Source organism: Lactuca virosa, chromosome 8 (assembly GCF_052849685.1).
Source record: "Lactuca virosa cultivar CGN04683 chromosome 8, Lactuca_virosa_CGN04683_v6, whole genome shotgun sequence".
Classification (NCBI taxonomy): domain Eukaryota; kingdom Viridiplantae; phylum Streptophyta; class Magnoliopsida; order Asterales; family Asteraceae; genus Lactuca; species Lactuca virosa.
In genome coordinates this window covers 110,978,597-111,003,612 of record NC_136433.1, presented here as the reverse complement: position 1 = coordinate 111,003,612, position 25,016 = coordinate 110,978,597, and the positions used below count along the sequence as shown (strand labels likewise).

Here is a 25,016-nt window from a genome sequence, read left to right as displayed (position 1 = left end):
AAGGCTTAATAAGGGACCTAAAGCATGAAGGAGGCCTAGAACTTGATAAAGCTTGAAACTTTAATTCCAATGAGGACACAAAACGTCCAGATCCGAAGTGATATCTTCATGAAATACTCAACCCATGAACAATCCCAAAAATGAGCCAAACATGACAATAAACTTCCAAGGAAGAGATCTAAGTAATAGATAAGCAAGTTGTCGATTTTTTACCTCAAAAGAACTGCAATACTCAAAGAGTTTCTGGATCTGAAGCCTTCCCCTCAATCTAGACACTTCCAACCTCAAGTTCCTTCAAAAGAACACCAAAAGGACCAACTCTTCAAGCTCACACACTCAACTTGGGAGAGGATGCACGAAAATTAGGGTTTCTAGACAGAGGAGGCAATTAGGGAGGCCATCCATGGGACTTAAGTCCTTTAAATAGGGTGCAACACCCTAAAAATTAGGGTTTCTTAATCAACCACCAACTCGTTGAGTTTGCCTCTCCAACCCGTCGAGTTGGTCCAAAAAGAAGTGCGGCCCAAGGCCTTTCAACATGTCGATTTGAGGCCGTCAACTCGACGAGTTCCAAGGGAATCTTGACTTTTAAAAATAATAAATCTTATACCTGGAAACCGGGATGTTACACACAACCCTTGCCTCTAGCAATCTAAATCGCCCCTTGAAGCCTCTTAAACATTGAAGTCATCGGAGGTAATCTCCAAAAGAAATGGGAATCGTTTATGAACAAATGAACCATAAACATCGAATTTATTTCTACTCGAAACCGCGTCATGGCGAAGACCTCACCGCGCAGTGGTGGCTTAAATGATTTTGTGGTCTTTCTTGTGCCATGATATGGCAACCAATATCCATAGCAACCTACTTTGACCACCACGTCGCGACACCTAAATACCGCGTCGTGGAGCAAAGTACGTTGCCCACGACTTATGACGGAGAATTCACCCAAATCACCGCCTTACCCGCCGTGTAGCGGCAAGCATCTTACCACATCGTGGTATGGCTGGAAACAACCTTTACATTCCATTTCCTAAACATTTCCAACCCAATCTCATTTCTATTAATTACATTCCTTTCTTCAATCAACATAACACATTACATAACTTCTAAACATACCATAAACAAATATAATACCATCCTACAAATCCAAATATCATCAAAAGGACCAAAATGCCTTTGACATCAAAGTAACATTATATATCATAAATATCCCAAAAATATCGGTTCTTACAAATGGACTACATACTCATACATATAATTCAACATAAAGTTCCATTCATTAAAAACACATAAGTTCATACAACCATAAACATTCATCCATGAATACGTCTGGGTACAATCACAAATAACAAAAAAAATGTTAAAAAAATGTGCACCATAATGTTTCGAAACCCATGCAATTAAATACCACATACCCAATACAATAAACTAGTCTAAATTAATTAGTATGTTCTTTGAGTTTCCTTTTGCATCTTCCCTACCAACTTGTTTTCTTATTTTCTTCTTCACAAACCTCTTACTCTTCCTCATTCTTCATAAGAGATTATCCAACTTATGGGTTGAGGCACTTCATGACCATGCACTACAACGTTGTCAACTTGGTTAACATGTTCACGTTTATCCTCCACATGAATTTGACATAGCTTAATGCTACTAGCAATATTGTAATTAACTTTTGTCTCTTTTATTTCTTGGAACTCTTAACCTTAAATTTAATATTTTATTCCACCTTTTTACTTGTAGCCTTGTTATGACAACTCTATTTACATATGTTGCCAAATATTTTTTTCCAACATTTGACATTGAATGTCTACCATCCCTTTTCTCTTTATAGTTTGTCTTCCATGCATCCTCCTATGTTTGGTGGGTAAATGTAGAGTATATGTTGTGTCCGTGATATGTTGCTCACACTCATACATGCCATTCTATACATGTACGGTTGTAAATGAACCGAACAAAGGCTTGTTCATGTTTGTTTGCTTAAGTTAGCCGAACAAACGAACAAAATACAAATGGATAAATGAACGAGTGTTCTTGTTCATGTTCATTCGTTTAACGAATCACATTATTCATGTTTGTGAACATGCTAAACGAACATAAACATACGAAGATAAAAAACATATATGGACATAAACAAACATATAATATAGAAATGTAATCAAACACAATTGAACATATATGAATATAAAAAGAACTTGAATAAACTAACATAAATGAACATTCACGAATATAATTGAATGAACGAGACCATTTTTCATGTTTGTTCATTTAACTAAACGAATGAGAATTTGGGTTCCTGTTTGTTCATTTATTAAGTAATGAACTTCCTGTCGAACGGTTCATTGAACGTTTGTTTCATTTACATCCCTATATACATGTACGCATTCTTGTACATGGTTCTGATAAACATATGATTCTACATCCTTGTTTTAATAACATACAACTAATAAACGTACACATCCATAACCATTAAGCTATCTTTCTCAATGTCCACCTTATATGTGTAACACCCATAAAATTCGGGCCAATTTAAAACTTTTAAAAACATTTCAAACCATTAAAAATCATTACAACTTTGTTTTCAAAATGTATAATATCAGAGTCTCCCAGAAACATAAACAAATCATGAGGAGCTGTACGATCATGTCTTCGCCTTGCCGCGATCCCCTGATGTACCTGAAACAATAAACTGAAACTGTAAGCCCAAAAGCTTAGCGAGTTCCCCCAAAATACACATACCCACAATAATACACATAAAATCATAAACATCATACTATGGGTCCAGTCAACCATCGGGTTGGAATACCCCAGGCCCTCAACCATCCGGTTGGAATGCCAACACACTATGGGTCCAATCATCCTCGGGATGGAATACCTCAGGCCCACAACCAACATGTTGGAATGCCCACATACTACGAGTCCAATCATCCTCGGGATGGAATACTCACGGCCCACAACCAACAGGTTGGAATGCCCAGGTCTATTGGCTTTCGCACAAAGCAGATAAGCCTCAACCGCCAAACAAACATGTGCACATATAACAGATAATCACATAGCAGTCTATAGACAACAACTGATCTAGCGGATCATGCCACATACCACATAATATTATCCTACCCTCTAGGATACCGATGTAACAGATCATACTCACATAACATATAATATTATCCTACCCTCTAGGATACTGATCTAACAGATCATACTAGCATATCATAACCAGATAACAATCCAAAGGGCCGACATTGGTGCCTTAGACCCTCGAGTATAGTGAGGATAACTCACCTCGCACTGTCGACTCAAAGATAAACCCAAGCTCTTGGATTGCCGGTACAACTCCACCACCTGAATGCACCATAGAACCATGCTTGTAATTTTCCAATTTCCCAAAATGCCCCAGAAATCCAATAGTCAACCCTTGGTCAAAGTCAAAGTCAACAGTCAAGGTCAACAGTCCAACTCGTCGAGTATAACCAACCACTCGCCGAGTTCCTTGCATAACCCGCTAACTCGCCGAGTCACTTGAGCGACTCGTCGAGTTCCTAATGTCAGTGGCCGCAAACTCCTTGGCCAACTCGTCGAGTTTCCCCTTTACAACTCGTCGGGTTCATACGTGTCAAAAGGTCGGGAAAACCCTAGCCGACTCGCCGAGCAATCGACTGATTCGCCGAGCCCAAGGCAATCTTCATCGGACTCGCCGAGTTGTTCATCCAACTCGTCGAGTTCAGGACCATCTTCATATGACTCGCTGAGTCGACCCTGCGACTCGCTGAGTCCCTTCAATCCTTCATCCATACAGATGCTTTTTAAGCCATGCAAAGGCTCCATACTGCAGATCTAAGCTCCTAGGGCATGTTTATCACGTAAAGTTGCAAACTTTACGTGCATGCAAGATGATAATGGCCCAAAACAAGCTCAAGGAGTGGCTTAAGGTAAGGGAAAGGCCATAGCTCAACAAAGACTGGAGCTTTATGACAAAGAGGGGCTAGAGGAGTCTAGATCTGAGGTTGCAACCCCAGATCTTGACCCAAATCGAAGAACCACACACAAAACCTTAAAATCCCAACCCATAATGAAGAGATCTAACTAAGAGAGAGCCAAGGTAACAACTTGTTACCTCCAAGATGATGCCAAGACAGAGAAGAATCTGGATCTACAACAGCCCCTTGCTCCAAGCTTCTTGCACTCCAAGCTTTTTAATCCAAAGATCCCTCTTACAAGCTAAGGAGCACACAATTATAGAGAGAAACCACGAATTAGGGTTTCTGAACTCAAGGAAGGTAGTAAGAGAGGCTAAGGGGAATAAGTGGTCCTTAAATAGGGTGCAAATCCCCGGAATATAGGGTTTCATCTGCCGGCTCCTACTCGTCGAGTCCCTTAGTGGACGCGGCGAGTAGGTCACTAAAACACGCGGACCAACCCGCTGCTACTCGACGAGTGGGGCAACCAACTCGTCGAGTAGACCTTGAAATCAAGAAAATTCTTATTTAAAATCAATACCTGAGAATCGGGGCGTTACAATATGCATTTCCACAAAATCTTGTTTCAAACTGAATTAGACCCCTAGCTAAGACATGTCAATACCTTTGTTCAATATTCAATTCATTCAAGTTTTCCCTTTTATAGCAGGACACACTTGGTTTACCTAAATCCATCGTTTCCTCTTTTATATCATGTCCATCACATAGATTCTTATTTTCACTAACATGATGATTATTGACTTCTTTCTAACATCAATTATAAGATCACTGAAAACTCTGAGTTTCTATTTTCTATAACAACACAACTCTTATCAATTTCAAAATATGTCGTTGGTTGTTTTGGCTCCCTCTCCATTAAGTGTATATAAATTATTGGGTTGAACAACTCAAGTTTCCTTTATAATTGATTTAAATGTTGGTTCTTTAGTATGCTTACATGCTTTCCAAAAACAAATAAACATTTTCTTTAAGTCGGAGAAAATGTGTCTTGCACATTACATATGTTATGCATTAGAAAACAACTCCTTAACAACCTCAACTAATCCCTAGAATATAAACAGATTAAATAAAAAAATAGTAAGTACATAAAACATATATATGTAAGGAATATAATCATGTACCTTGTATTGCTCAAACATTTATGTCAAACCATGTCAATTAGAGTTCAAGATCACCCAATAGGAAATCTAAAAACTAATTTTCGTTTTCCGTGTTTACTACACAAACCACAACATAAGCAATTAGAAAAATCTAATTGTTGACATCATTACCAACAACACATATCAATTTCTCAATGCATTATGCATATACCTTTTAAGAAGCAACCATCTACCCAGTTATCATTTAAGACCCTTATATCATATCTACTCTCTTTTTACTCCATCAGATACACATAAAACTTACTAAAGTAATTATGACCCTCTGGCATTGTCAATATATCTATCTTAATCGTAGAATATAGGTTTGAACTTCTAATCGTTTCAATATATTACCATAGTTTAATTAATATCCACATGTCAATTTCTTGTTTTTTCAATTTTTAAAATAAAAAAATCATATAATACTTATATTTATATATGTAAAGTATTAAATGTAATAAATGAGATAGTAATAAACGTTAACTCTTTCCTAATTTTGAAATTTTATTTAAAAAAATACTTATTGCTTATACTTTGATATTTAATCTTTTTTTAATCAACCCGTGTAATACGCGGGTTTTATACCTTTACACGGGTCTTATACCTAGTCCTTCCTAATAAATGAACATAATTTTGCCAAATGTCATTCTCTCATTAACTTGGACACATGTCATTTTCTGGTATTTTATAATAAATGTTTTTTCCATGTGTCATTTTCTCATTTTTTATCTTTTCTTAATTAACACATCACATTTACACCTCAATTAATAATTGCCTAAATTGAAAATAATTAATAAATTACAATATTACTACTCATATGTTGTATTTAATATGTTTCCTTTTAAATTTTAAATTTTAAATCTAAAATTTAAATTTTAAATTTTAAATCTAAAATTTAAATTTTAAATAAATTTTTGTTTAAATCTTCCTATTTAACTTTTTGTTTTATCCAACTCGTATAACATACGTGTCTCACAACTAGTTTTTTAATATATGCCCAATGACACATATAAAAAGTACTATTATGGAAAATATTATAATAATTAAATATGAAATGCATTAATTATACATAATATCCTCCATAACTAATGTATTTCACATTTTTCAATGAGAAATATTCCCCATAATTAATTATTTCATATTTAATTATAGTAATATTTTCATAAATATCTTATGTATGTCCTTAGGATACATGTTAGAAAATCTCATGTTCTAAAAGAGTGCCCTCAAATAGAGTCAATGCATGTTTTCTTGGTTTTCCTACATTGTCCAAAAATAACCTCTTGCAAACTTTATTATAACCTCCAATCTTAATCGTCTAATACTCGATTTCCACGCAAAATTTCCTTGGTGTAATGAGTATCAATTTAAGAATATGTTACACTTGAACCCAACTTGAAATTCCTAGCACAGTTGTGTTAAAGTTTCAAAGATTCAATTTGGAAAAAATGTTCACCCATCTATGATTTCCATAACTTGAAAGTGCATCCACCATGACAACACTTCTCGAAGAGCCTTCCACTATCATTTTTTTTTTCTTTGTAGCGTAGTTGTAACATAGTTGATGCCAATCAAAGAGTCGTATCATGGGTCATGGCTTTTCTTGTCCATACAATTAAATTCATGTTTGACTTCAAGATCAACCGACAAATTGTCTGATAGCATATCATCATTCCCTTGACAAAAAAATACATGATTAATATTCTTATTGACTCACCGCTTCTTTGTCCTCTTCAAACCAAAGTGGTCAATAAACATGGATATTTGACATCCAATATTGTACATTTTTCTATGAAAACTGCATATTCCATTATAATTTTTATATATATCAAAGACCCAAATACACATGCTCATTAGGGACACAGCGCACAAAATATGGGGAAACAAGTTTATAGCTGAAACTCAGTCACACACACATGTTTAAGTTACAACTTCCATTGGTTATAACCAAATATTTTATATTTTTCAAGACCACAAACATAACATAACATAATTTTACACAAAATATAACAAACTAGCCAACCATATGTTATCACAAGAGTTCTTGCATCTCACCATGGGTTCATATAAATCCAGCAAACATAACATCAAGTAACAACACTCTTTAAGAGCAGTTTGTATCATAACTTGCAAGTCCCATCAACTCTGGCCCTTCCAAACGAGGATTGTTCTCAAAGCTGCAAAATTAAACCACCATTTTATCAATTTATCCCACAACTAATTCAATAACAATACATGCAAACACTTGTTTGCTTACTTGTTCAAAGGGATGTGTTCAAATGGACCAGTGGTAGGAATTGTCCCACATAGGTTATTATTCGATACGTCCCTGAAAAATAAATTCAAACACTTGTATATTTACTATATTAACATTTTGTAACAAGAACTTTGATGAGGAATAAGTACATACACAACTTTCAAGCTTGAAGCACCAACAAGTTCCCTAGGGATTCTTCCAGTTAGATGATTATCATTAAGACGCCTGTGCCATTTAAGAATGACAAGTTTATAAATTTATATACCATCTTGGTCAAACTAGAGAGTAAATACTAAATACTTTAGTCAAACTCACAAGAACACTAGAGATTTCAATTTCCCTAGTGAAGGTGGAATTTTGCCAGAGATATTGTTGTTGTACAAATCCAAGCTTATGAGGCTCTTCAAGTTACCGATTTCTGCAGGAATTGTACCCTGAATGGTATTCTTGTAAAGCTCCCTACAGCAATTATTATAGTTCATTGTAGCTAATTAAGGATCCACTACATGGTACAAGGTAAAAAAAAAATGAGTAACTCACAGATACTGTAGATGTTCAAGCTTTCCTAGTTCAGGTACAAGATGGCCAGACAAGTTTGAATTTCCAAGATCCCTGTAAAAAAAACAATTGTAACATAATGAATCATAGTTTCATAATTAGTTTAATAAGGATTTGATTGTACATATGAAGTCAAGAATAGATTTTACAATAGAAGAAAGAGTTGTTCAAATTTTTGAGATCAATCTGACAACTCCCTATTACAAACTTAATATAGATATGTAAATCTTAGGGAACAAAAGAAAGTGTTGTTGGTATCTATATTATTTATATTAGGTATTTGACACTTGTACCAAAGTTTTTTTTTTTTCTTTTATCGTTGCCATCTTTATTAAAATGGGAGGGTTAAACACAACCAACAGATGGATTACAACAGAAAAGGTTGTATAAGCTGCTTTTTATTACTAAGAACTCCCTAGAGGCATTTTTTTTCCTTCCATCCCTGCATCATAATTCACTTGATTCTCCATAAAATTACTTAAACACAAGCAGAACATTACAAGCGATTCTATTTACAGAAAAAAAAAATGCGCCAAGCTCATCAAATGACCAAAGAAACACATAAAAACCTAAAAACACTACTTGGGAACAACGGGTTAAGTCACATGAGACCAAGAACAAGAACTCAGGTCTAATTTGAGAAACTAAACAACATCAGTCTTTACCTACCTCAATATACCTTTAAACTTTTTCAAGAAACATGACAACTCAAATGATCATCTTTAAATCTTCAAGCCGAACCTCATTAGTACTATGAACACTTAAAACTGATCCTTCTCAATCTACAAGTTCCTTCCCCACCCCCCCCCCCCCCCCCCCCCCCTCTCTCTCTAAGCTCAAATGCAAATGATGAGCTTCAAAAATTTTGACTTTACATATGGTCCAGGTGATTATAAAATCCAATAGACCTAGACTTGAATGAAGTGAGAATCTTGTTAGACTTGGGAACATCAATATCGTTTATGAACCCCACGGTAACAAGAAATCACAAAAAGGAGAACTACGAGAAAATACTCCATCTTCCAAGAAAAAAAATCCATCCTTGATTTTGGAAGTAGGAACAGTGTGCTTGTCTAATTTAAAGTCGACTCAAACTTCTTAAGTTATAGGTTTCAAAATTAGTTAACTTTCTAAGTTGAACGTAATTAGGAGTTTCCAGTTGACCAAAATAATATCATTTTCCCAATTTTATCTTTAGAACAAGAGACCGCCAAAATGGACTATGTTGGACCAATAGGTGATGAAATTTAAGTTGCCTAGACAAAATTTATGCCGTAGGAGCAGAAAAACATATAAGGGGATGCCGACTGGATTTGGGAATTTTTGGGTGTAAAGGAGAAGGGCTTACACACGAGTAACGTGGTTGGCTTGATTGCAGGTGATGTGAAACCAGGTGCAGGGACTAACAAGATTAGGATCCCAGCTCTGAAGTACTTTATCGGGATCGTTTAAGCTCCGGCGAAGGGCGTAAAGCGCGTCCCCTTCAGAATTTCCACTAACCGTCGATGTAAACTCTGCCGCCGCTACTAATACGATTACCAAAGCAACTAAGGTGCCCCAAGCCATGATATGATGGTGCTAAGTTCTTCCCCCTTGTAACTTCGATTGACGAGGGTTTGAACAAGAAACCGATTACCAGTTTTGCAAGGGAGGGTTAGAGAAAGAGGGTTTGGTTTGCGTTGATTTATGATGATGTATCGGAGTCGGTCAATGATGAATCTGAGTGGTTGGGTGGGTGGGTCGATCGATAGGTATTGGACTCGCTTTTGACCAAAGTAGCAGGGAAGGGAATACAAATGAAACAAATAATAGGGTTCCTGGGACTCTTTCAACCGTGTATAGTTGTTTTTTTTTTATTCTGATTCTCGTTTTGAGCTTTTTATTTTTTAATTTAATAAACTTCGAATCTGATTTCAAATATGATTTTATAAACTTATATTTGATAATAATAATATTATTATTATTATTATTAATATCTTGATTTTTTTTTTAGTATAAAAAGCAAACTATGAGTGAGTTTGTAACTTGATTTATTTGAAACTTAGATTTTTAAATTAAGAGGATTTTGAAGATAATCAAATTTTCTTTTTGAATCGGTTTTGAATATATTTTTTTAAATTAAAATGATTACATTTTGAGAAGCAAACAAAAAGGATGTTAAAAGACGCTGATTTAATCTAATCAAATGTCTTTTAATCAATCTAAGGCCATATGTAAAATTATATAACTATTTCTAACTCTAATCAAATGTCTTTTAATAATTCTGATTGTGTTTGACAAAGTAGAAAATTATACTTTTATTTATAAATATGATACTTCCATTTAGATTTTTGATTCATCCACTTTGAAAACAAAAATGATTTCGACTTCAGTACTCTATATTTTAATTGAATAGAAAAAATCTTGAGCATTGTTCTAACAGGCAAATCACATTGTTTTTTAAAAAGATATGTGAAAATATCACCTCCTTTCTATTTATACAAGTGTTTTGCAAAATTAATGGTTAGCTTTTAAATATGTAAAATTAATAAAAACTAAACACACATAAAAACTACTTGAAATAGTTTCTTGATTCAAACTTTTTTTGTTTATAATAAAAAGTAAAAACTCCTGATGCCAAACAAAGTTACTTTTTTAAAACATTTCTTAAGAGCTAAAAACTCCATGCCAAACACACACATATGATTAGAGTTTTCAGATACCACTAAAATTATTTGGAAAGGAAAAACCAATTTCAATCGATCAATAACAATAAAATTTAAAATAATAATAATAAATAGAGCGAAACTATTAACTTTATATTTAATGGATATGGTCATGAGTAAAATTGAATTATCATTTACCAACTCACCTACTCCTCCATAGGATTGACGAATAATGAAAGTTGAAAAGGTTTCCAAAAAATTGTCGCCCAAATACCAAACGCACAAATGCAATCAATAATCAAAACACATTAATCCTCGACTTGAGTTTTCCTTTAGATACAAACTTTACCAATTTGACATGATGGACAAAATATGCCGCGATGGAAACAAACAAAATCTCATCACAAGTCAATATATATTTTTTTTTCAAACCTCATTCTCAACCAACTCTATTCCCAACACTTTGATAAAGTGACCTAAGCTGCGTATTCCATTTCTCCACAGCAGTGTATTTCTTCATTCCCTTTGACCTGCCACCATTCCAATTCCAGAGTCATACACAAGAATGGAATGGAATGGAATCACAAATAGTAGTAACTATTGATATAGATATAAAATTTAACCTGTCACCACGCTCCAACAGCCTGTTAACTTGATCAATGTGACCCTGCACTTTGTTGTCCAATATCAGCGACACTAAAAGCTGTTCCACATCAGCTTCTGGCACATTCAGCTCCTGAAACACACACACACACATGTATGTATAATAATAGTTATATCAAAATAAAATAAAAAATAAAAAAATTGAAATGATACCTTGGATATGAAGGGGATCCTGATCCTGGTGTATGGCTTAATTAGCTTGAGTAACACTTGGGTTCTAATGTTTTTCAGAAGATCTTCAATGTAATTTCTGATAAAAGGATCATCCATGATTGTTCTTCTGTTGCTCTGTCACATAGATAAATCATACAAAACTTCTTTTAATTATTATCTACATATATAACCTATGCTGCATTACATAAATATGTTCAATCTTTTACTTTTTACCTTGAGGATTTTCTCAAATTCTAATATTTCATTACGTTGATATGCTGCAATTAAGTTTGTCATAGCCAAGATTTCTGGATCGTTTTTGTATCTGCGGTGTGATTAAGCTATCAATCAGAAAGGGTAAAACAGTAATTTAAAAAAGAAAAAGAGAATCAAGTTTGTCACATACGGTTTCGCTTCTTGACCATCAAATGGGTTGACCTCAGATTGCATAAGCATGTTTGCTAGCACCAAGTATCTGTAATTGCAAGATTAGAGACAATTAACATTAAAAAAAAAATCAAAATTAGGTTTAATGGAGAATGACAAAATTAGACATACTTCAGACACTGGATTCTTCTTTGATTCCCGGCTTCATCATAGTTTTTAAAAGCTTCAAAAAAGTCAGTAGCTGCTTCTGCCCATTGGCGTTCTGCCATATGCATTTTGCCACCACATTCGTGTATTATTCCCATGATTCTTGGATGTGGGATTGCAGATTTGATAGTAAGGGCTTTTTGGTACAATTGCTGTCACAAAAACATACAGAATATTTTGTTACATGTAATCAAAAGTTTATAACATAACATTAGCATTTACAGATTCTCTACCTTGAGTTTTTTGTTGTTCTTAGTCTCTGTGTACATTTGAATCTCAATGGCATACACTTCCAGTAACTGAGTTCCTTTCTTTTGATCATCAGTCCCATCTGCCCTTTGACAAGATTTATGAAGCTCCTTCAAAATCTGAAAAATGTAATGAATGTTTTAGTCAACAACAGATTAAAATATAATAGTTAAAAATAGATTTGTGCCATACCTTATTCATTCTACCATATTCACCCATGTCAAACCAGATCTTGCAAAGCTTAAGATTTGTCTTGAACCATAATCTCTACAAAACAGTACCAAAAAAATTGAATAATTTCTTAATTGTAATCCTAAAAAAGTAAGTAATAACTACCTCATTCTTAGCTTCTTCAAGTGCTTTCAAAGTGGTTTGATAGAACTCTTGTAAAAGACCAAAGTTTTGACTAGCAGACCCAGAGACAAAATCCATGATATTGTTTATACATTTTTCACTGTAATTTCGAGTTACTGCAGATTTAATGTAGGTTAACATTTCCCTATATGCATCTGTCATCTCCTTGTACCTCCCTAAACGGTAATAAAGTTTCACAGTCTGTTTTAGTGCTTTGAATCCCCTGTTAAACATAAAAGAAGAATGATTATCGACTTCATAAGTGAGGATTCAATAAAAGTTGCTACAATTTTAGCTTCTTAGATTCTTTGTTAATGTCACAATCTAGCTACTTAATACCAATACACTTACCATTCTGCTTTCTCAGGTTCCATCTGAACTACTTCAGCAAAACCAGTAAGTGCACCCTCTGGATCAGTCTCCACCAAACCTGTCAAAAACAAAGAATGGCACACCAATCAATAACCCATATAAGATGTTACAAGAGAAGTCATAGTTACACAGCGGTCGTAGTATTAATGCGATTATCTAATCTAGCTTTCTGCCCTAAAATTAGCATTATAATTATTCGTCAATTACACAATCACGCCCTCTTTCCGGTTCCACTACTGGTAAGGATACGAGTAGCAATCAATATGGAGATGAGAATCCAAATCGATGTGTACAGTAAGTACTGAGGGGATTCAGTACCTTTAGAATTGTAATATTGATTTTCAATGTCCACGTCTTGCTCTTCAGGTTCCTCCTCAGAGTACTCAAATCCATAATCCTCCATATCTGCATCTAAATGAGAGAGAAAGAAGAAAAAAAATTGTAAATACATGCTTACACTAGAAACACTTTGTACAACCGCGGCATCTGTGCGTTTCTGCATATGGGACATTTAACTAACTAAAATTGAAGCCGTAACTAAGAAATCATGAAGCTTAACCTCACCTGAACCCATGATTGCTTGACGATGATGAGAAGATGATGAATACAGTAGCGATCAGTGGTCTCTAGGGTTTGGTTTACAAATGCAACACCTATGAAAATAGCGAGTTTAGTTGCGGGACTGGACCCTTTCGTCATTTTGTATGCGGGTCTTTTTATTATTATCCAAATTTTCTAAGTTTTATTTCATAAAATAGCTAAAATTTCAAAAAAAATAAATAAATATTCATGATTGGTTTTGAGATTTTTTACGAAAATCTCAAAATAAATAAATAAAATAACTTCAAACTTTCATAACTTTTATTAAGGGTGAATATTTGGATCGGACCGGTTCTTGGACCAGATTGGTTTTGCAGAATTTAGTGAACCTTGGACTAGACATGTTGAGGCTTAGCAGGTCTAGGTCAATGTTTTAAAAACCGGTTTGAACCGGCCGGTCGAACCGGTTGGACCGAGAATCGGTGAAGTGAACGGTTCAACTATTACCGGTTTTATGTCTATTTCTGAACCGGATTGAACCGGCCGGTTTTTACAAAAATCCGGTTGAACCGGTTCAATTAAACAGGTTAAACCGGTTAAATTGAATAAAAACATATAGAATCGAAACCTTTTGCATAATAAACTTTGGTAGTTTTTTCATATTTATTAAATTTTTTATGAATAAAAGCATATGATAAATATTATGAAGTTTTTTGATGCATTTATATTCATCTAGGACTTTATTTGCTTTTTAATGCACATGGATTGATATAAAACTTATGGTTATGAGTTATTTTAATGTATTTAAAATAATCTACAACTTGTTTTCATGTGTATTTTAATGTTTGAACTTGTGGACATCATATTCTTGATTTGTGTATATAGGTATGTGTACGAAAATACGAAAAAAAATGAAAATTATAAAAACCGGTTTACTCAGCAGTCGAACCGGTTGAACCGGAAACCGGTCATCATTCCGGTTCAACTAAAAAACCGGTTTTTGAAACATTGGTCTAGGTCCACATCAAGTTCCCAATTTTTGGACGTATGGGTGAGCATTTGGACCGAACCGATTTTGTAGAAATTAATGGACTTTGGATCAGACCTGTTGAGACTTACCAGGTCCAAGTCTGGTTTCCAGTCCTGTCCGGAGGTCCAAATGCTCACCCCTAACACTTATATACGAAATTCTTTTAAGTTGGTTCTTTGTCATTGTGTTCTTTGTAATTAAGTTTTACATTAATATTTTACATCTACATTTGGATGTCCGGAAGTTATATTTTTGAGCTCCCAAGTAGGCTATTAGATAAAAAAAAATTTAAACATAACTTTAACATTTAACTTTCATATACAAACTCTATTTTAGCTCAATTTTTTCTCATTGTGTTCTATTTAATAAGGTTTGCCCATTACACTCCGAATTTGGATATCGGAAAGTTATACATTTTAGCTCCGAATTAGGATACTCAGTGAAAATTATAAAAAAAATTATAACTTTCGCAAACGAACTTTATAACAATCATCATATCATATGGGTTCTTCTAATTAGAAGAATAACCTGCAAAAAATCTCAAAAAAAATCCAAAAACACTGCATGCACCTAGATTTTCGTAGGTGTTGATCTGCAGAAAAAATAAATAAATAAATAAAAGAAATTGCATGCCACCTAGATGTTTACATGTGATGATTAGCGAAAATATCAAAAAAAAATCGTTGGCCACCTAGATTTTCGTAGATGATGACCTACGGAAATTGTGATTGTTACGGTTATTTTCTGATTTTTACCTATTTTATGGGGAAAAAATTTAAAAATGGTTATTATTGTTATTTGATCTATAATTTTTACAAAAATTGACAAAACAATCTATAGGACTAATAACATATAAGAATAATAAACTTTATTTTTTGTACATATTTATTTTTATATGATTTACTATTGAACTTGTAGTTCAAAAAATATCAATATAATCTTTTATTATAAGTCCTTAATGATTTACTGTGTTAAAAAAATAAAAATAAAAAAGGCTACAAGCTTGTCTTTAACCATAAAGTTCAACAAAAGTTGTGTATATTTCTAACTCAAACAAAACATTATTTTCCCAAAAATCAATCCAACTCAACTCGCTTTTTCTAGACTACTACTACTTCCAATTTTTCATGGAACCTTCATTCTTGTCCCAAGCTTAATGGTAAGTTGAGAATGTTGTCATTTTGATAGACGGTCATATCATATTTATTTAACAAATTAAGCAAGTTAATGGTAAATTGCATGGAAAAAAAGATTTTTGTAACTAAATGTATCCATAAAGTCAGGGCCGGTCCATTAATTTTTCATGCCCAAGGCACTATAAAATAATGCCCTTATGTTTATCCAGTAAAATGGACCAAACCACATATATAAAAAAAGATGTTGGTTGATAAGGTTGGTAAATGAATCTCCATACTTAATAAATACCTCTTTTAAACGCCACATAGCATTCTATTAAACCCCAACTATGTCACGTGTCATTACAACAAAAATCCTTTGACTGTTTTTCCCGCCTATATCCTTCATATTTACTTTATTTCGTTCCTAAAAATTAGGAATCAAATTAAGTATTGGATATTATCACTGAATAATTAATAAAAAAACTAACAAAAATAAAACCATTAATACAATCTGTTAACAATACGTTTCACCCCCAAACCATATCTACTCATCGGTTTATTCCCTAGATCACGCGTCTGTTTCCTTCAATTTCGACTTCTTTGTTTTGGAAATCGCTTCAAATTTAAAATACTTAAATCCTTTATCAAATAGAAAACTTCAATTATACCTAGTGGTTCAATGATTTACCGGTCATCTCTATCGTGCAGATGATCAACTGTGATTTTTACTTCAACGCACCTTATATAGCCGCTTGCACTCATCTTCCTTCGTTGATCGTTTATTTGATGTTGCAGTGAAAAAGAATGAACCTAATATTAGGAAGCGATCCCCTTACTTGGATTTCAGGTAATAACCTTTAGTTTCTCCCTCTTGACCCTAAAAGTTACAGTTAACCTCAATTTTGGACCATTTTTTTCAAAACCCCATGAAGATTTTAGTTTTTAATGACTCAAATTCTTTCATTTTTCTGTCACCCGGTTGATTCATGTTAATGTTCTAATTTTGTTTGTTCTTTTTTCAATTTTTTTTAGTTATATCAGGTTTATAGAGAATCGTGTTTTTGTCATGACAGATGTCGATGGTCAAGAAAAAAAGAGTTTTTGATGTTCATATGAGAAAACGTCATTTGATAGTAGCCATTGTGTTTTGAGAATGAACCGGTAACCCATAACCCAAATCTTCATCTTTTATTATCGTTATGCAGATATTTAGTTGAACAAAGATGCAAAAACTTTTGTTATGGTTATTCTTTTGGTGGCTCATATGTATTTATTTGCTACCAGATTGATCTTTTTATACCAGCAAAAGTTCACAAAGTTGATAGTTGGTATGTATTTCTGAGACAACTCTGTTTATGGAGTAAAACACAATTGTATTATCTTCAACCATACATCGGTCCTCTCCTTTCCATCAACGGTAATATCTTCAATGGAAAGCCCCTGTTAAAAAGTAAGACTTCCATTTATATGTATTGTTTTTCACATCAGATATATTGTTTCTTGCCATCAAGCAATCCTTTATGTTTCGAGCAATCCGAACTCATCAGCTTTTTGTGTTACTGTACAGAATATAAGGCAAGTCTTTAGATATGCGCTCCATGTGTTTGATATTTTATCACCTTTATTTTTTTCTTTGTAGACCTGGGGGTTTCATCTTTTGTTAGTAGCAGGGGTATTCAAGATTTGCAATCTGGTATCTTGGTTTGGTTTGTATTTTTTTTCAAATGATTTTTATATATAGTAAATTGAAAAATTGCCCTTATTTAGTTTTCTAAAATAAAGTATAAACTAATTTAATTCTAAATTGATTGTTTATAAAAACAGGTTTCAGAGTGTCGGTTATTGTTGGATATGAAGATATCAGATGAGTTTATTCTGTTATGAGGGACAATGGGTACGGTTGTAAAGTCGAGGGTGGGATGTGACAATGATGGTTGTATGGCGTTGTCAAGAGTGGTTGTAGGTAACTAGAGGATGAATGCAAAGACAACAATAGTGGCTATAATGGGTGCGACTGGTGGAGTCAAACAAGTGAAAGAATAGCAAGGAGGCATTTCGTCTTTAGCAACTTACCAAACAAAAAGGATATATGAGAGAATTTCAACCGACCATGTTGTGTGTAAAGACTTTCCTGGACGGAAATTAGACGACTTCCAAAAATAACTTTTTTTTATATGATAAATAACATTGTCATTGTCCTTATTCAATCGTAATTCAATAGGGTTAAAGATGCAGTTGGTGTAGCTAATAAATATGAATTCTGGAAACCATGCATTTACAAATGGTAGTTTGACATCCAATGCAAAGGAAGCATGATTCACTAAAGGTATTTGGTAGAAATCATAGCATGTGATTGATTTTTGTTTCATCAACGTATTTGTTTTAGTGATTGATTTTTGTTTTTTTTTTAGATTAGGAATTGGATTTTTTAATAGTTATGATTTATGAATATGGTGTGATTTATAAGATGAAGATTATGTGATGAAGTTAAAATGAAGGAAGGTGTGAGGGTATGATGGATAAAATAAATATTTTAGTGGTGAAAGTGGCTTTTTGTTTTAAATTGTGTTGGTGTGTATCTAAAGTTTTTTCATGAGTGGTGTTTTCTTTTTTCGAGTGGCAACATTAATTGTTTATATATATATATATATATATATATATATATATATATATATATATATATATATATATATATATATATATATATATATATATGGAATTTATTTCATAAAAGTGTTTCCTATTCCTAAACATTGGAGCTTTCACATGAGTGGCTGTATATTTAAAATTTTGGAACCACAATTTTTAATAGTCATAATTTACGTTTTAATGCTAATGTTTTTTTTATATATAAAATATAATTTAACTCTCTCCCTAAATGGGATTATAATTGAGCTTTATGCATTATATATGAAAAATGTCATGAACATGCAATTTTTATTGGGTAAGAGTTCATTTTAGGGATTCTACTTTAAAATGACATTTTTATGCCTAAGAAATAATAAAATGCAAGAAAGTATTGATGCAAGGTTCTATTTTTAAATGCAAGAAAGTGTTGATGGAAATTTTTATTTTTTGAATAAATTAAGTATATTACCATGCTTTAAGAGACAGATGAACGGAAGTATTGATGCAAGTATGTATTTTTCATGTGTTATTGAAATTTATTACAGTGATTTAATAACAAAACATGAAAGTAGGATGTTTAAATTTGCAAGTTAATAAAAGTATATTGTTATTTTGCAAATGTAGTATTAATTATAACGTCCAATAACTAATTAAAGTTGTTTTACATATTCACCCGTGTAGTACACGGGTTATAACCTAGTGTGTTGAATAAAAAAATGTCCTTATGACCATCTAATAAACCATCAAGAAGTTGAAAATATCATACCTAATCACATAACAAGTAAGAATCACATACCAAATCAAAATAACCATTGCAAATTCCAAGTTTTTTATAATTCATGATCTTTCGAATAACTTGTTTAACAAATCATTCTTTTCGCAAAAGTTTTATATGTATCTTTTCATGTTGTCCTCTAATCTTCGGTCTTTGAACTTGATGGAGTCATTACAAATTCTACATCTCTGCAATGTCAACGAATTGTTTAGAATTTCAGAACTTATACTTGTTGTTTTGTACAGGATATTTGACTCAAGCTCACAATTGCATATTTGAATGGACCATAAGATTTCTAGTTCATAGGGTTAGAAACAGATTGGTTCAACACTTATAGAATACATTTAATCGGAATAAGTAGATTATACTAATATTAATATCTAACAAGTCAAATCACCAATAGTGAGAAGGCATAATGTTTGATAGCACGATTAGGATATTGGTTAAAGGTTAATAAACAAAATAACCGCTCTAGAATTTATATGCAAGAGAGGGATCTCATTTCCTAAATCCAAGATAGACTAAAGTTTAACATATATCTTTCACCCACGTTACAAAAGCATAACCACGTCACAATAATAACCACAAACCATGGCATTTTAAGCCATAAACAGCATAATTTCATGATATAAAGGTACGAATTCAAGAAAATATGTTCCAATTGGTCAAAGAATCTAGTAATGCATCTCCTTGAAGTATAATACAAATTTTCATTCGATTGGAGTATTACCTCAGTCAAAATATCACTGCTTCACAATACTGCAATATCATAATATCAGAAAATTAATAAATTCAGAAAACTAATATCACTGTAAAAGAATTTCAGAATAATTACCTTATTTTGATATCAAAATCAAAAGCCATGAGAACATCATAACTAAAAAGAGCCGATATTTAGAAGGAACACTCAGAATTCATAACTCAAATACCGAACTTAATCGTGATTTCTGAAACTAGAAGTCAAAAACCCGAGAAGGAGAAGGAGAACTCGGTTAGAACTCAAAAAGTATAGAAGGAGAATGAGATTTTTGATTTTGGGATTAATTTACGAAAACAGGAAGGAGAACCGAATTAATAATCATATAATCATAAGCCGTCTCCAGTGAGTCTACTCGTCTAATGTGTCGCGACTCCTCGATTTTGATTTAAGCGTGCGAGTTTACATTACCAAGAAAGATGCCTGCGTATTTTTTGATTGTCGCAGCCGATCTCGCTGCCCTTATTCACTTATGTTGCCGATAGGCTTAATGGTTTAATGGATTATCGTTTTTGGCCTGTACCTACCCAATACCCATTACAAAAATTAATGCCCCTCAGCCCACTGTTTCCCTGGGCCATATGGCCCAGGTCGCCCTTGGGCCGGGCCTGACAGAGTAAAGTTTGTTATCTTTACTAGTCATTTTCTTTTTATGTATAGCTTGTTATATTAATAAGTTGCATGAGATTATAAATTATATGGATAAATTCATATAATTATATATCAACTGAATGAATATATATATATATATATATATATATATATATATATATATATATATATACTAGTAGGATACCCGCGCGATGCAGCGACGCCACATAGTTTTTTACGGCGGACAGTTCCTATGCGGCGATTAGTTTTCTTTTGGCACTGGATCCTTCTTTTCGTTTTTGGCTGGACTATTTTGTGTCATATAATTTCTATCAGTTTATATGTTGGTGTGTTGCCGCACAATACGTTGTGCAACGAATAGTTTCCGCATGCTGACAATTTTATTTCTAATAATGTTTTTCAACGATTAGTTTTTCTTTAGACAAGATATTGTGGGTTAAAAAGAAAAATATGTTGTGAATTTAGAGTATTGTCCAATACGGTGTGCGATGAATAGTTTTCAGTTTTCATATGCTGACAATTTTGTACAATTTGGCGGTCAACGAATACAAGGGTAATTAATAATTTCGTTTTAGTGATAAGTTTAGTTTTGTTTTCGTTTCAATTGGACGACAAAAAAAAAAGCATTCTTTGGATGAATGATTTTCTTTTGAAGTTTTGTCTCTATAAAAATGACAAATTCTATAGAAAATGTAGTTTACAAATCATATAAATAACTTATATTTTAAGCCTTGAAAAAATTAATAACATGACACATACTACACGAACCTCAGTTTATAATGATATTAAAACATCGTTTAGAAATCCTAGAAACATCAACTTGTTCTATTGAATTATCAATCCTCCAAGCATTATGTATGTTTTCAAAATAAAAAACATTTTTTATATATTAAAAAGTCATGTTTCAAAATATTAATATTCAAGTTACATGAAAAATATAAGTATAAAATGATTAATTAAATTTATTTAATTTTATGACCTCTTGCAATATTTATAGTGTCTTATGAATTAATTGTTATAAAATAAATATCAATATATAGTAATATAAAAAAGTAAAATGTAATACTCCCTCCGTCCCAAAATAATTGTCCACATATAAAAAATATACAGATTAAAGAAACATTAATTACTACTAACTTTATTAAATAAAATAACAATTATACCCTTTTGTTGCATTTAATTTCATAATAGTTTAAATATTTATTTTTAGAAATGGACTATTATTTTTGGAAAAAAAAAACATTAACTATTAATTTGGAATAGAGTATACTCAAATGAGATTATAATAAAAACGGGATGTTTAATTAAATAACATTGAAAAAGGTAAAACTAAGATATAGTTAGATAATTAAAATATGTTATAAAATTAAAAATAAAAAGTTGCATCGATAGAAGTGAATTTCATTAAATTGTCAACGCCTATTTAGCCTAACATGTCTTTTCGATATAAAGAATACCCAGCTCTTGCATCATTACTGTCAAAAATTTACTGTTCAAAAGTTTGACCTTACATCGATTTGTGTTTTAAATATTGTATAACTTGTATTTGAATGTCAATTATTTTTTCAGCTTTACTTTGATTGAAATGACAAACAAAAGAAAAATAAATGAAGGTTAAAACTTTAATACTCCATATTCTTAATTAATCTTTTCTATGAACATTTTTTAAACCTTTGCGACTGATATTAGGACCTACTTGATTTTTTATTATTGTATTACATATAAAATATGTTAGTCATTACAAAAAACAATCATTATTTTATGCATTTAAGTAATCGTTATGAGTTTTTTAACTATTTTATTTTTCTAAAAAAAAACATTTTTCAAATACCATATTTATATGTTATTTAAATCAAAATGTACATGAGTTTCAAATGGTAACAAAAAAAATAGTAAGTGTACTTTGCTATATATACTAATGTTTAGATAAAACTTTTATAATTTAATCAAGTCATTCCGTGTTTTTAAGTTCGTTAACTGTTAATTTTAAATATAGATTACAGGTTGAATTAAATATTTTCCATTAAACATTTTCCATCAAATTGCATTAACATCAAATAATAAATTATAAACCACATAAAATTTTAATAAAATCTACAAAATGATAATATCTTTTATTTAAAATGGTATTACTTCTTAAATTCTTATCAGATTCATAAATGTATAGAAAAAAATGAAAAAACTATTTTCAGATCTAGTAGTAAAAAAAGTCTAGATAATCATTCACAAAAACAAACAACGATCTAAAATCACAAAAACAAACTCTTTAAAAAAATCACAAAAAGAAAAAATAACCTAATTACAGAAGATTTCGGATATCCATATCTTAAGAGTATCAAACTTAAAACTATACTTTATAAGTTATTTAATATAAACAGTCAATACTTATAAAAAAACGTTTATATATGTCCTTCATGTTAACATCTCAAAACCAGAAAACAAAATTATAACTAAAAGATCTTGTATATTTTCTATTTATTATTCAGCAAACTATGAACAACAAAAATCAGTGGTAAGATCTGGAAAACAAAAACAAATTGTCAACATCTCAAATTAGAATAAATGAACCAATATCCAAAACCCAAATCGTATACAATATAGATCTAAATCTGGAAGAATAACTGCAAATCGAAGTTGATCAAGAAGCATAAATTTATCACAAAAAATACATTTTGATATGTCTTTATTCACAGATCTAAATCCATTTCCAACTAAAAAACACTCGATAATGATTGTCAATGAGCAATGAAGTCAATGATAGTTAGTGAATGAGTAGGTAGAAACGGAGATGTGGTTACGAAGGTGATAACGGCAGCTATGGTCATCAGATATAGGGTTTCTTCCAGCAAGCACACAATCTGCATCAAATCAAATAAAAACAACATAGATCAACCCAAAATGCCAATTATTGAACAAATCAACCGAAAATGAAAAAACATTACCCAAAATTTGATTGTTGCTTTCAGTTCTACGACTTTGAAATGTACCTATAAAAACAAAACAAAAATAAATGCAGATTTTCACACCTATTACAAAATCAAACATTTTATACAGATTTCTACATAAAAAACATAAATCAAATCAAATAAAACCGAAACACTCAACATAATACGTTAACAAAGACGAAACCCCAATATGTTGACAACGAAATCGAAACATACAATAGGTTAAAACACAGGAAAAGGTAAAGAATATGTTGACAACGGTCTCCAGATCCAACGATTGCGTAGATTTGTGGTGGTGAGGTAGATCAGTTGTTGTCGGAAGGAATAGGAGGGTTCGGGAAATAGATTCGACGATGGTGAATGGTATAAACCTCAGTTAGTGGTGGCTATGAGGAACGCTTTGATCGTTGGCTTCGGCGGTGGCGTTGATGTGATAGTGTATTCACCGGTTGCGTTGATGGTAACCGGTACCGGTGAAGGGAGAATGAGGGTTGCGTCAAATGGAATCGTCGATGTAGGAAAGAGATATCGGCTGAACCAAATGAAAATTTTAGGGTATCGGCACAGTTATATGTATGTGAGTGTTAGAGTGAATATTAAAAACTCTATTGTGATTGGTTGTAAACAAGTCACATGGATCACCAAGAGTCTAATCCTCACCGTCCACTCAAGATTCAAGGATTCAGATTTTGTTTCCTTGAGTTTTAGGACAATTGTCTTAAATTGTAAAGGGTCCACATTTATAAACCCTTTATAAGATAATATATATATATATATATATATATATATATATATATATATATATATATATATATATATATATATATATATTCCAACATACTCTCAATAGACTGTCATTATATGTTTTATTATACCAATTGTTTTTCTTGTTGATTTTTAGATTTAATCATTTGAATCTTAAACAATTAATATTAACAAATCATAATTATAGATTTGTTTGGTAAACTAGTAAAAGCTTACATAGTTTCATTTTATGTTGGGATGTTATTAGATCGGTTTATCAGATTTCAGTTTATTTCATTTTGTTTAATCAATTTTTATAGTATCTTCAAACTAATTGTAAACAAACCAAATAAGATTGACTTAAATTTATTTTTTGCGTTATTTGGTTTGGTTTACTTGGTAAACAACGTTTTTTTTGAATCGTCATTGGACTGCCATCTAAAAGCTTATGACATGTTAAGATGGTGTTCTAAAGCTGAGTAACGATGTGTGGAGATTTTCCGTGGATTATCGAGGACTCAACACCATCACCATTGAAGAGAATTTCCCTTTCATGAGGAATTGCTTAATGAACTACATGGTAGCAAGAGATTTTGAAGCTTGATTTTGCTTAAAATTTCCTTTGCTTGAAAAAATTTCTTACTAAACGGACATTTTCAAAATGGATCTAAGATAGCACTTGCAATTAACAAGGCTATCATCCTCAGACAATACATTGATTCCAACTTTTTCGGTGTGTTATTGGCTTTGACTTATGTAGATAAAAAATGATGAATAATATTGTGGCAATGCACTCGCTGCCAATGCGAACGGATGACGCCGAAAAGTATGGAAAACTCTTTAGCTAATAAAAGCGTTCCATTCAACTTGTGCTTGTTTTTTGGAAACGGCGGAATTTTATTT

General features: G+C 32.3%; 2 protein-coding genes and 1 long non-coding RNA gene across 4 annotated transcripts; all 3 read right to left on the bottom strand.

The window, feature by feature from the left end:
* Positions 1-6,995: 6,995 nt before the first annotated feature.
* On the bottom strand, positions 6,996-9,701 carry LOC145129550 (leucine-rich repeat protein 1-like). The gene is made up of 6 exons (XM_079064298.1): positions 9,283-9,701; positions 7,917-7,988; positions 7,692-7,835; positions 7,530-7,601; positions 7,377-7,448; positions 6,996-7,296 (listed from the first exon to the last, which is right to left on the bottom strand). Exons 1-6 carry the CDS (start codon positions 9,498-9,500, stop codon positions 7,224-7,226), a joined length of 651 nt encoding a protein of 216 aa, XP_078920424.1. The 5' UTR covers positions 9,501-9,701; the 3' UTR covers positions 6,996-7,223.
* A 1,164-nt stretch (positions 9,702-10,865) lies between these two features.
* Positions 10,866-13,669, bottom strand: FUS12 (proteasome family protein). 2 transcript variants are annotated; one of them, XM_079068599.1, is made up of 12 exons: positions 13,529-13,669; positions 13,283-13,375; positions 12,944-13,022; positions 12,575-12,815; positions 12,431-12,505; positions 12,223-12,357; positions 11,954-12,141; positions 11,802-11,870; positions 11,630-11,720; positions 11,396-11,530; positions 11,203-11,315; positions 10,866-11,109 (listed from the first exon to the last, which is right to left on the bottom strand). In XM_079068599.1, the coding sequence occupies exons 1-12, from the start codon at positions 13,536-13,538 to the stop codon at positions 11,019-11,021; spliced, it is 1,320 nt and encodes a 439-aa protein (XP_078924725.1). In that variant the 5' UTR covers positions 13,539-13,669; the 3' UTR covers positions 10,866-11,018. The 2 variants fall into 2 exon arrangements, with proteins under 2 accessions (XP_078924725.1, XP_078924726.1); XM_079068600.1 differs by having other exon boundaries at positions 13,283-13,369; positions 13,529-13,654.
* A 5,378-nt stretch (positions 13,670-19,047) lies between these two features.
* On the bottom strand, positions 19,048-20,270 carry LOC145133894 (uncharacterized). The gene is made up of 3 exons (XR_013718807.1): positions 19,891-20,270; positions 19,786-19,814; positions 19,048-19,243 (listed from the first exon to the last, which is right to left on the bottom strand). It is a non-coding gene; the product is annotated as an uncharacterized LOC145133894 (long non-coding RNA).
* Between the last annotated feature and the right edge of the window lie 4,746 nt (positions 20,271-25,016).

Bases quoted from the DNA above. Each gene is read 5' to 3' on its own strand.
- LOC145129550 (XM_079064298.1), bottom strand. From the start codon at position 9,500: ATGGCTTGGGGCACCTTAGTTGCTTTGGTAATCGTATTAGTAGCGGCG. The intron at 7,602-7,691 runs GTGAGTTTGACT...TAAATGGCACAG, and splicing joins TTGAAATCTCTAGTGTTCTT to GCGTCTTAATGATAATCATC. The intron at 7,297-7,376 runs GTAAGCAAACAA...TTAATTTTGCAG, and splicing joins GAACACATCCCTTTGAACAA to CTTTGAGAACAATCCTCGTT.
- FUS12 (XM_079068599.1), bottom strand. The intron at 12,358-12,430 runs GTATGGCACAAA...TACATTTTTCAG, and splicing joins AATATGGTAGAATGAATAAG to ATTTTGAAGGAGCTTCATAA. The intron at 11,871-11,953 runs GTATGTCTAATT...TTGCAATTACAG, and splicing joins AGAAGAATCCAGTGTCTGAA to ATACTTGGTGCTAGCAAACA.